This window comes from Eriocheir sinensis, chromosome 14 (assembly GCF_024679095.1).
Source record: "Eriocheir sinensis breed Jianghai 21 chromosome 14, ASM2467909v1, whole genome shotgun sequence".
Lineage (NCBI taxonomy): Eukaryota > Metazoa > Arthropoda > Malacostraca > Decapoda > Varunidae > Eriocheir > Eriocheir sinensis.
This window is the reverse complement of record NC_066522.1, coordinates 21,745,280-21,758,045: the sequence shown is the minus strand read 5'-3', so window position 1 is coordinate 21,758,045 and position 12,766 is coordinate 21,745,280. Positions and strand designations below refer to the sequence as shown.

General features: G+C 43.8%; 1 protein-coding gene across 1 annotated transcript in view; it reads left to right on the top strand.

The window, feature by feature from the left end:
- The window catches only part of LOC126998634 (FYVE, RhoGEF and PH domain-containing protein 6-like), a 35,695-nt gene that overhangs the window by 7,370 nt on the left and 15,559 nt on the right, over positions 1-12,766 (top strand). Inside the window, exon 2 of the mRNA XM_050860574.1 lies at positions 9,198-9,407. Coding sequence (XP_050716531.1) covers positions 9,198-9,407 — 210 coding nt within the window. The remainder of the gene's footprint in view (positions 1-9,197; positions 9,408-12,766) is intronic.

Here is a 12,766-nt window from a genome sequence, read left to right as displayed (position 1 = left end):
AGACAGACCCTCTCACTCACACCCAGAAAGACAGACAGACAGATAGACGCATTTCAAGACAGACAAGATACATACAGACACACACACTTACCAAAACAGACACACACTCTCACACGGAAAGAAGGAAAGACACACAGAGAGACGCATTCCAAGAGGGACAGGTTGTAAACACGCCGCGTCCTTGTGTTACCTGCCCCACCTGCAGTTTTTTTTATGGGCTCCAGTTTGGGACAGCCAGCCAGCAGGTGTGGGATATACCTGTCCCTCTCTCAATCTTTCCTTAGGTTCACAAGTAAGGAAATGCCTGGAGATGTTAATGTGGCTCTTTCCTCCCTATCTTCTCCCTCCTTCTGTTATTTATTCCGTCTTTTATTGTTCTTTTCATCATTTTTCTGTCTACTTTGATCCTTCTCCTCCTGCATTTTTTATTCCTCTCCCTCCTCATCTTCATTTCTCTTCTGCTTCCATTCCTTCTTTTTGCTTATTCTTGTTGTTCTTTTTACTCCCACTGCACTCCTTCTCCTCCTCCTTATCTCTCCCCTTCTCCTCCCTGTTTCCCTTCTTATCCTTCTCTTTTACCTCTCTCCTCCTCTCCCTTTTCCCCTCTGCTTCTCACCCTCATTCTTTCCTGTTCCTCTTCTCTGGTTATCCCTCTTGTTCATTCTCACTCCCCTCCTCACTTCCCTATTCCTTCACTCATATCCTCTTCTTCTCTTCATTTCTCCCTCCAACTTTCTCCTCTTCCTGTTTTAGCGACTCCTTTGTTTTCCCGCCTTCCATTAGCTTCCTTCCTTCTTCCACGTGTTCTTCCCAACTTCTTCATCTCTTCTTTTTGTACATCCGTCTTCTTTCCCACTCATCCTTTTCCTGTCTTCCTCTCTTCCTCTACCCTCCATATTCTTATCGTCTCTTCCCCGTTCCAGTAACTCCCTTCTTTTCTCGTTTTCCATTACCTTCCACGCGTTCTTCCCTTTATCTCTTTTTATACTCCCCTCTTCCATATCCTTTTTCTGTTTTCCTCTCTTCCTCCACCCTCCATCTTCTTCCCTTCTACGTTCCAGTAATTCCCTTCTTTTGTCGTCTTCCATAATTATCTTTCTTCTTCGTAGTTTCTTCTTCATCTCTCTTTTTGTCCACCCTCCAGCGCCGCCCTCGTCCTCTGGCCTTGAACCAGCGTCACACAAGCTTGTCAATGACGTCCTCGACTCATATAGAAGATACGCACACAAACACACGACCACACTGATCTCTCTCTCTCTCTCTCTCTCTCTCTCTCTCTCTCTCTCTCTCTCTCTCTCTCTTCGCATCTCTTCCTTCTATTGAGCTTTAGTTAAAATGGCTTCGTTATCTTATTCTTTTAATCCTATTTTGTTTCGTTTATTGATTGATCGTCTTTTGTTCAGTATCTTCGTGTCCTAAAGTGGTTATTCTTGTACCCATTCACTTCTGACCCACTTTTTATATTCGTTTTGTCGTTTTTTTCCTGTTTGTTTCGTTTATTGATTGATCGTCTTTTGTTTAGTATCTTCGTGTCCTAAAGTGGTTATTCTTGTAGCCTATCCATTCACTTTTAACCTCTACTTTCGTCTTGTTTCCTTTTTATTCCTATTTGTTTCGTTTATTGATTGATCGTCTTTTGTTTTAGTATCGTTGTATCATAAATTGGTTTGTGTTATGTTGCTGTTGCTATTCTTGTACCCGTTCACTTTTAACACACTATCTACTTTTGTTTCGTTACGTTTTTGTTGTTCCTCGTAGCAAAAATACCTTCGTGTCCTAAAACTGGTCTGTGATGCGCCGTTATTCTCGTTCCCATTCACTTTTAACCCACTTCCTAGTTTCGTGTTGTCAGGTTTTGTGTTGTTGCTCCTCGGCGTTAAAATTAGTAAGTGTTAATTCTGGTCCTCCTCTTCTGGTCAGCCTTAATTCCTTCCCTTCAATTAGCTATGTAACCATGACCCAGTAACGTTAAAAAAGTATGTGTGTTGTATCTCCTTCTCCTCCTTCACCTCGTCTTCTTCCTCCTCCTCCTCCTCCTCCTCCTCTACTCATCTCTTCCTCATTCTCAACTTTCGTCTCCTCTACCACCTCTTCTCCACGTCATCCCTTCCTTCTTTCCTCTCCTTTTGCCTACTATCTCTTCCCTCAGTTATTTCCTTCGTTTTATCCTATTCTCCTCTTCCTCATCTCCCTCCTTCTTTCTCTCTTTTTTTTTTAACCCTACTTCGTCATCCCATTCTTCTTTTCTCTTCTCTATTCACCATCAATTCCCTCTTCCCTTTCCTCTTCCTTCCCTATTCATCTCCTCCTTATTCTTCTCTCTCTTCCATTATCTTATCATTCCCTTCTTTTCTTACCTCTTTTTACCATCTTCCTTATTCACCCCTCATCTCATCTTCTCCTTTCTCCTCTGCCTCCACGTCATTCCTCTTCTTTCCTCTCCTCTTCTACCTCTCTCTTATCCATTATCTCATCTCTCCATCTTTCCTCCCTTCCCTCTCCCTCTCTCTACCAACCTTCATGCTGTCAACCCTTCCATTTTTTCCTATATTTCCTCCTAAGTAAACCTAACCACGCACTATCAACTCCCAGACCAAGACCAAGCATCTCATCTGTCGCTGTATCCTCTCTAGCACTGACCAACTCTTTTTGTACCCATTCTAGCCATGCCTACCTACCCACTATCACCACATGTAAACACCCATAGTTGCCTAATAGCGTCTGACTCAGGGCACGTTAAATCCATGCCAGTGTTCGCCAGAGGAAGCTAATGATGACGATTGTTTCTTCTCTTTACGTTGACTCATGTTGGCTGCTCCTGCTCCTTCCCCCTCCTCCTCCTCCTCCTCGTCCACGCGGTTCAAGGTCATGCAAAACAGGTGGAGGTGTGGCGTAATTAATGTGGAATATCCGGTATTGTGTGTCGGTCTCAATGGAGGGATGATGGAGTGGCGTACTGTATAGGTGTGTGTGTGTGTGTGTGTGTGTGTGTGTGTGTGTGTGTGTGTGTGTGTGTGTGTGTGTGTGTGTGTGTGTGTGTGTGTTTTAACTACGCACTGATAAGCGTTTCCTTTACCTGGGGAACTTCACCTTACCACTACACGTCAAGCTAATACGCCTACAGTTTTTTGTTTTTTTTTTTTAATTCGTGTGTGTGTGTGTGTGTGTGTGTGTGTGTGTGTGTGTGTGTGTGTGTGTGTGGGTGTGTGTGTGTGTGTGTGTGTGTGTGTGTGTGTGTGTGTGTGTGTGTGTGTGTGTGTGTTTGTGTGTCAGGGAATGTCGCATCAGAGGTTATTTGTGTAAGATTCTGATTGTCATATTCTTACACATTTCGTCGCCCAAGGACACACATTTGACAAAGCTTTCGTAGGAGGTGTGGAGGCCATTTCAGTGTGTGTGGGGGGTGTAGTTTTAGGTAAGGGAATGTCGCATCAGAGGTTATTTGTGCAAGATTCTGAGGGTCATTCTTGAACCTATCGGCGTCCTAGCACACCCATTTGATAAGGCTTTCCTAGGAGTTGTGGGATGGGTAGTTTCAGGTAAAGGAATCGTATCAGAGGTTATTTGTACAAGATTCTGAGGGTCATTCTTAAACCTATCGGCGTCCAAGCACACATACATCTGACAAGGCTTTCCTTTGAGTTGTGGGATGGGTACTTTTATGACCCTGGTGACGGTGGTGTGACAAAGCTTCTGTATTACCATGAACGTGAGAATAACACTCATGAGAACGTGATATCTCCTCTCCGCCCTCTAGGAGTAGTTGGTGTGAGAGGCGGAAGCGTTTGAGAGCATCGACCATAACTTCTTCCGTTTTTCACGCACACAGCGTACCATTTTCTGCTTCTTCCCTCACGTAAATTGGTATCTAAGAAGAAGAATACCAAAGATGAGAAAAAAAATGTATACAAAAGAGCGGATTCTGCTTCATCTCACGCATAGTTTAAACAGACAAGACTAAATCAACCTCACATAAGCTCGAGTCTATATGTTAGTGAGCTAATCGAATATACCATGACGATTAAGAATAAGAAACGGACTTAGGCAGATCATATCATTCTCAAACATTTCGGCGCCCAAGCACAAACATTTGACACGGTTTTCGTAGTTTTGGGTATTTATGGAGGTAGTTCAATAACCCTGGTGGTAATTTGACCCATCTTCTGTACCAAGAACCTAAAAAATCACTCATTAAAGCCCGATTAATCTCTTTATTGGCCTTTGGAAATAGTTGATGCAAGAGGCGAAAGCGTCTGATATTACCAACCTAAGTAACAGAGCAGCAAGCAACCCAGAAATTGTAGGAACCAGAGCAGACAGGACCAGAGATCGAACTAGAGCATCAGGCGGAGCGGGATGGAGTATACTAACACCAGACAGAGAAAGAAGGACATTGGGAAAGGCTTTTATCGTGCAGTGAACTAGTATGTCTGAAGATAATCATGATGATGACGATGATGATGATGATGAATGTAAACTAAGAGGGTGAAAGGCATAAATATTAGTAATGTTAGTGTTTCGATAGCGCTGTGTGTATATATAGACAGAGATAAGGTTTATGAGTGTGTGTGTGTGTGTGTGTGTGTGTGTGTGTGTGTGTGTGCATGTGCATGGTTAGTTACGTGATCGACAGGTGTGCCCTCGCAAACATCTGTGTATGTTAAATATGCATGGTCATGGGAATTCTGTGTGTGTGTGTGTGTTTCTCTCTCTCTCTCTCTCTCTCTCTCTCTCTCTCTCTCTCTCTCTCTCTCTCTCTCTCTCTCTCTCTCTCTCTCTCTCTCTCTCTCTCTCTCTAATGTTTTTCTTTCTGAATAATTATATACATCTGAAACTGGTTCATATGATTAAACAGACAGACACTTGACTTTTTTAATGACCACAGGTGTTCAGGGAGTGCACACACGCGCGCGCACACACACACACACACACACACACACACACACACACACACACACACACACACACACACACACACATACTTGACCTACATCTCAACCTCTTACAGTCACACACACACACACACACACACACACACACACACACACACACACACACACACACACACACACACACACACACACACACACACACACACACACACACACACACACTCATCTTATCAAGCTTGTATAGGCCTCTTCAACTGCCTAAACCTGACCCGCCCAGGCACTCCCACGGCCCCCACTGAGGCACCCACGCTTCCCTCACCCCCTCACCCCTCACCCCCCAGCGTCCTCTTCACCCCACACTCCCTCCTAATCACCGTCCTCCTCTTCCTCCTCCTCCATACACCTGTTTTTCGTCCCTCTCCCTCCCCTTGGCCCACTCTTTCTCTCTCCTCTGTTATCCTCTTACACCTCTTAGGGTCCTACTACTGCTGTCTGTGTCTCGTTCCCCTCTCCTCCTCCTCCGCCGCCTCCTCTTCTCATGTTTCTGTCTGCAGGTCTTTTCTTAGCCCCTGTTTTGTTTCAGTTGCGTTTAAGTCTTTCGATTTTTGTCTAGTTCATCTTTTTCTCTATTGCGTTCAGTTTTCTATTTCTCCGATTTGTTATTCCCTCATTCCTAGGTCTTCAGAACCCTCCCTGGCCTATGCTCATGTTTCTAGTCCCTCCAGATTGTTTCCCCCCCTCAGTTTTTCATTTCTTCTAGTCCATCTTCCTCCTGCATCTAGTTCCCGCCAAACCCTCTCTCTCCTTCGTGTTCTTCCTTCATTTCTCGATCTTCAAAACCCTCCCTGCCCAATGCCCAGAGTTTCCCCGTCATTTCAGATTGTTTTCCCCTTAGTTTTTCATTTCTTCTAATCTCTCTTCCTCCTGCATCTAGTTCCCGCTAAACCCTCTCTCTCCTTCGTGTTCTTCCTTCATTTCTCGATCTTCAAAACCCTCCCTGCCCAATGCCCAGAGTTTCCCCGTCATTTCAGGTTGTTTTTCCCCCTCAGTTCTCCATCTCTTCTCGTCCCTCTTTCTCCTGTAGGTAGTTCCCGCCAAGTCCTCTCTCTCACCTCAGTCCTCATCTATTATTCCTCAGTCTCCAGCACTCTTCTTCTTCCATGTTCAAAGTTTATCAGCTCCTCCATCATATAGTTATCTCTCAGTCCTCCCTTTCTTCTATTCCCTCTTCCTCTTACCGCTAGTTCCCGCCTCATCCTCACCACCTTCCCTTATTCCTTTGTTGCCACCCCATGTCCAAAGTTTATCCGTCCTTTCATTATATAGTTCCCTCTCAGTCCTCCCTTCTATTCCCCTCTTCCTCCCGTCTCATTATCGTCATCTTCCCTTATTCTTCAGCCGCTAGCACCCTCCTTATCTCATATCCACAATTTCTTGTTCCCCATAGCGTGTAGTCCATTAACACTTATTTGGTGGCAAGACTCTCATCATCCCTTGTCTCTAACGCACGCATACACCCCTAACGCCTTCCTGAATACCAACCCTCACGAATCAATCTTAGTAGACCAGCCCACATGGACACTAATTACACCCCTGACGCTCGTTTTTACAACTCCACCTCGCCCCTTGTTTTTATCGTTAGTCTTCTGTCTGCTACATTCTGCCACCCACGTGTCCTGCCCACTAAAGTCCTCTGGCTTATCCTCTTCGCCTCCTCCCAGTTTCCCTTCCCACGTGCCAGCTTAATGCCCTCCCCAGTTGCCTCTCTACGCCCTCTCTCCTCTACTAGCCTTCAGGTCCTCCTCCTCTCTGTCACAAGGACAAGTTGGGGGAGGAGGAGGTGGGGTGTGTTGCAAGACTCGCATCATCGCTAATTTTTCCCTCTGTGGTTTGGGGAATGACTCGTGGTTTGATGGATGGTAGATACATAGAGGAAGGAGTGAGAGAGGATTTGATGGTTCGTGGTGTGAATGTGTGGAAAATAATATCAACTCGCAATGCCTCTCTTTTGGCCGCTCTATACTAATCGCTATATGAGAGCAACAGTTAGCAGGCTTTTTTTTCTACATCTTCGTTTTGTTGCCCTTGAATTGCTCTCTGCTGTAAAAAAGAAAAAAAAAGAAAATTTGAACCGAATTAATATATATGCAAAGGGTGGTAGTAAAAAGAAAGGATTGTGTATGGGTGTGGGTGGGTGTGGGCGTGGATGGGTGTTAGAGAGATAGAAAGAGATGGGGGGAGGAAACTAAAGGTCATCAGTATAGTTCTGTCCAGCTTCCTAATGCAAGAGTTCACCAGTATCCTTATTCTTTGGTTTACTTGAAAGGCCATAAACATGAGTAAAATAATATAAAGAGCAGGAATCAAACTTTTTTTTACTTGAATTAAAAGATCAAGATGCACAAAATGACTTAGAATGCAAATATCACATCATATCGAAACCTTTTATTTAAATTTTCTTGGAGTTAGCGAAGTATTGAGACAACACACGATCACAAGGAATAATGAAACGGAAATGGTAGCAAAAATTAAACTATGGGAAAACAAAGAAAGTGGAAGAAGAACGGAAAGATAACTCAGAAGCGTAAATAATATATTAGAAGGGAAATGACATGATGCCGTCTTTTTTTAAGAAAGGAAAGACCAGTGAAGGAAAATGTCGATTATGCAAACAGGAGAAATATATACGAGAAAAAAAAAAGTTTAAGAGCAGAGATTAAGGAAAATGAACACGCCCATTAACCAGTGGAAGTTTACTTTTTTTTTATCATATCCTTTTCCTGCCCTCTCTCTCTCTCTCTCTCTCTCTCTCTCTCTCTCTCTCTCTCTCTCTCTCTCTCGTGTGTGTGTGTGTGTGTGTGTGTGAGAGAGAGAGAGAGAGAGAGAGAGAGATTGACAAAGGAAGAATAATACCTTGAGCAAGGGAGGAAGCAAAGAACAATAGCGTTCATTCTTGTGTATGAAGCAGTGGAAGGAAGGAAGGAAGGAAGGAAGGAAGGAAAGAAGGAAGTGAAAGAAAATAATTAAGTGGGGGAATGAAGGAAGTGGAAGGAAAGAAGGAAGTGAAAGGAAAGAAGGAAGGAAGGAAAGCTATAGTAAAGAAATAGAAAAGAAGGAATGAAGGAAGGAATGTAATAGCGAAACAGGAATGAAACTTAATAACGAAATACATCGGAAGAAAGGAATAAAAGTGATTGTGATAAGGGAGCTGATGGAAGGAAGGTTAAGAATGAAGGAAGGAAGCAGAGAGCAGGAGTAACATAGATGGGAAGGAAGGAAGGTGTAGTGAAGTAAACAGGAAGGAAGGAAGGAAGGAAGCAGAGGGCAATCAATAGTAATGTAGGAGGGAAAGAAGGAGAACAGGAAATAATGCGAAGGCAGGAAGATACGAAGAAAGGAAGGAAAGTGATAGCAAACAAGATAGAAAGGAAAGGAGGGAAGGAAGGAAGCAAGCAAGCAGAGTGGAATCGTTAAGTAGGAAGGAAGGAAATTGCATAAAGAAAAAGGAAAAAATAAGAGGATGGAAGAAATGTAGATTTTTTTTTTTTTTTTTTTTTTTTACAGCAAAGGAGACAGCTCAAGGGCACAAAAAAGTAAACATTAATAAAAAAAAAAAGCCCGCTACTCGCTGCTCCTAAAAAGAATCCAAAGAGGTGGCCGAAAGATAAGTCAGTTTCGGGAGGAGAGGTGTCCTGATACCCTCCTCTTGAAAGAGTTCAAGTCGTAGGTCATTTGTGTGTTCGACTGTGTGTGTGTGTGTGTGTGTGTGTGTGTGTGTGTGTGTGTGTGTGTGTGTGTGTGTGTGTGTGTGTGTGTGTGTGTGTGTGTGTGTGTGTATGCTTACGTGGCATTGTTTTCGTAACGTTGTGTGCACCTCAGAATTAACGAGAGCAGGTGAAGGAAGGGGGAGAGGGGGAAGGGAAGGGAGGGAGGAGGAAGGGAAGGGGGGAAGGAGGGGATGAAGAGGAGAGAGAAACAATTTTGGTACATTCTCTCTCTCTCTCTCTCTCTCTCTCTCTCTCTCTCTCTCTCTCTCTCTCTCTCTCTCTCTCTCTCTATCAATACGTATTTATCTATCTATTTATGTGTATTATATCATTACCTTCCCTTATCACGCTATAAATTACCTTCCCATTCGTTAACACACACACACACACACACACACACACACACACACACACACACACACACACACACACACACACGTTCCCTCCCTCCTTGCCCAGCCTAACCTAACCTGACCTGACCTGACCTGACCTGACCTAACCTAACCTAACCTAACCTAACTTTCTCTTCCTTCCGCAGACGAATTTCATGAAGTTGTTGGCGCTGCAAGATCGACTAAGCAGCGGCGGCGGCGGTGGGGGCGGCGAGCACGAAGGGGGCGGCGGCGGCGGTAGTGGGAGCGGCAGAAGTTCCCGCTACGAGCTGCTGCGCCCCGGCCGTTACCTGCTCAAGGAAGGGGAACTGCTCAAGCTATGCAGAAGGGAGATGCAGCCGCGGTACTTTATTTTGGTGAGTTTTTATTTGTTTATTTATTTTCTTTTTCTTTTTCTTTTTTAGTGTCATATTTGTCAGTTAATTGGGTGGATTTTTTTCTTTAGCTATAGGAGTTTTTTTATTTTTCAGTTTCTTTTATGTTTGTTAGTTGGGTGATTTTAATTTTCTTTGATTATTGGATTTTTTTTTCATTTTCTAGTGCTATGCTTGTTAATTTGTAGGTCTTTTTACATTTATTTATAAGTTTTTTTTCTGTTTAATTTTCGTGATGGTGCTGATACAATTCCTTCTGTCTTTATTTCTTATGGTTAATGTACCGTTTTTGCTGATCGTCATTACTCCTGTCAGTAAAATGGATTGTCTAGTCCAGTGAATCCTTGTCAGTCACACGATTGTCTTGTCTAGTGCAAGCAAGACAGCCGAGGGTCTTGTCAGAAAATGCATCAGTCACTTGCAGAAGCAGTGCAGATTATTATACTCCAGTTTGGGGCAGACTGGTTCACCTCTTGTCTTGGTGTTCTCACGGTTGTGCCTGCCTGACTCACTCAATATTACACAACATTGAGTGACCTTTATTGCACATCCATGGTGACGCATAACGAACAGAAAACTGGCTTGGTAACACTAGGTTGGCCGGTATAAACAGCTGAGACACTGCCAGCACATCTTTGTTATTCATTTCAACACGTCTTGTTGAAACTGCGAATCTGTAAGCAGTGACACCGACTCCCTCTTCTTCGTTTGCCTGTTCTCGTTAAGGGTCGCCAGAGCGGATCCTCCATTTCCACCTCATCCTGTCCTTTGAATCTACCTTTGTCACGCCAACTGCATTCATGTCCCGCCTCATCACACCCATAAATCTTATCTTCCATACCCGACATCCTTCTCGCGATATACTCAGCATCTCTTCTCATCCGCATAGGTATCTTCCTGTCCTCTGCACCTCCCTTTGTCACGCCAACTGCCTTCATGTCCCGACTCATCACACCCATACATCTTATCTTCCATCCCCGACATCCTTCTCGCGATATACTCAGCATCTCTTCTCATCCGCATAGGTATCTTCCTGTCCTCTGCACCTCCCTTTGTCACGCCAACTGCCTGCATGACCCGCCTCACCACATTCATAAACCTCTTCTTCTGTTCCTCTTCCCTAATAGCTTATCTCAAACCTTCTTCTCTCGATATCCCCAGCATCTCCCTGCATCCACATATCTGTTCCTGTCCGTTGCATATCCATTTTACATGTCAACTAACTTCATGTCCTGCCTCATTACACCCATGAACCGTCTCTTTGGTATTCTTCTTTCCCTCTTGCCTGGCAGCCCCATCTCCAGCATCCTGATCTCGATATACCCAGCATCTCTCTCATTCGCACAGGTCCCTCTCCCTGCCCTCTTCATCTTCCTTTGTCTTGTCACCCACCTGCATGTATCGCATCACGGCATCCATAAACCTTCTCTTTACTGTTCCTCTTACATGGCAGCTCCATCTTTAGCATTCTTCTCTCGGTGTACTCAGCATCTCCCAGCATGTGTCCAGGTGTCTCGACTGTAGACTCATTTCTCCTTCGTCGGTTAAATTGTAGATAGATATTGCTCGAGACAGACATTCAAAGGGGAGACCATGATCATTATCGTCAATTACTTCTAAGCCTCTGTATAATTTTTTTCCATCCACCCTACTTCTCTGCTCTCAATAACTCTTATCTGACTGCCAACAATGAGATATCGCAACAAAGAAGGAAAGAAAAACAAATATTCGAATGTCAAGAGAAAGGCGTTTGACGAGATGCAGAGACGATTAGAATTAATATGTTGATAGTTATATCTCTCTCGGGAAGGAACTCTATACAAGCTGACTTTACCGCGAACAAGACTCCGTTGTGGGCGGTCATTGAATGGACACACGCTGCTCTTTCATAACAGAGACGGGGAGCTGAGTTACGGGCCCTTACTCTGAAGCTGCCTCCTCAGTTTTCCTTCCTCTGTGTCGAGTGGTCAATCTTATTATTTATTTTCCATCATACATACGTTAAATTGAGCAACTTTTATTTTTAATAGTTACGCGCCCTTACTCTGAAGCTGCCTCCTCAGTTTTCCTTCCTCTGTGTCGAGTGGTCAATCTTATTATTTATTTTCCATCATACAAACGTTAAATTGAGCAACTTTTATTTTTAATAGTTACGCGCTCTTACTCTGAAGCTGCCCCCACATTTTCCTTCCTCAGCGTGATGTGGTCAATCCTCTAATCCGTTTTCCATCCTACACATTTGGTATTTTGGTAAGGTTTTCTTCTTTATATTTAGGTTCTATTTTCTTTTACGTCGTCTTAAATGAGTAGGTTAATTCTTTCTTTAGATATATCACAAAAAACGCTCCGTGAAATACCACTCTCTCCTTCTTCTTTTCTTCTCTTTTTATTTCTTCTTTTTCTTTTTCTCTTCCTTTTTTCTTCGTCGTCTGAGTCTTTTATTCCTCCTCTTCGTTTGTTTTACTTATCTTTACTTCTTCTTCTTCTTCTTCTTCTTCTTCCATTTCTTTTTCTTTTCCTTTTTCTTCTTCTTTTTCTTCTTCTTCTTCTTCATTTACTACTATACCTCCTCCTCCTCCTCTTCGTTGCTGTTATTCTTTTTCTTCACCTTTGATCTTTTTTTTTTTCCTGTTCTGCTTTTATCTTCTTTTCTTTCTCATTGTGGCTGTCGTCAGGAGCTGGAAAATTACCTCGGCGTTGCTCGGTGAAGAAGACCACGCATGAGAGAGAAACCTAATTTAGAAAACTCGGTTCGCTCACTTATTATTTCTATTTTAACTTTAATTCTCTTTGTTAGTCATTTTTACTTCTTGGTAGTGGCGATGGGAGTGTTCAGGTGGGAGCTCAGTAAGTCTTTGTAATCGTCTTTGTTATAATGGTCAGTGGGGAAGCTTCGCCCACCTACGTTTATGTCAAGGTAAGTTTGGTGGGTTGGGTGGGTCATGTCCTTCTCGAGTCGCCTCCGTTGGCTGGCTGGCTAGTTGGCCGTCCGTCGCTTTAACAGGATCGCTTATTGAGTCACGTCAATTGGGGTTATCCCGCCACCGCGACCCTCGGCCAAGAGTTACTCACGAGGCACCGCAGACAGCCTCTAGCGCCACTACCACCACCACCACTACCCCTACCCCCACTACTACTACTACTACTACTACTACTACTACTACTACTACAACTACTACTACAAACAAGAGCACGTCCATAGCCACAACTACCACCAGATACCACCATCACCACTAACAACAAACACAACATCAACAACAACAACACGCTTCATTAGTCATCACCTCCAGCACCACCACTATCTTTGTGACCGCGTGTACTTAGTCACCACCACCACCACC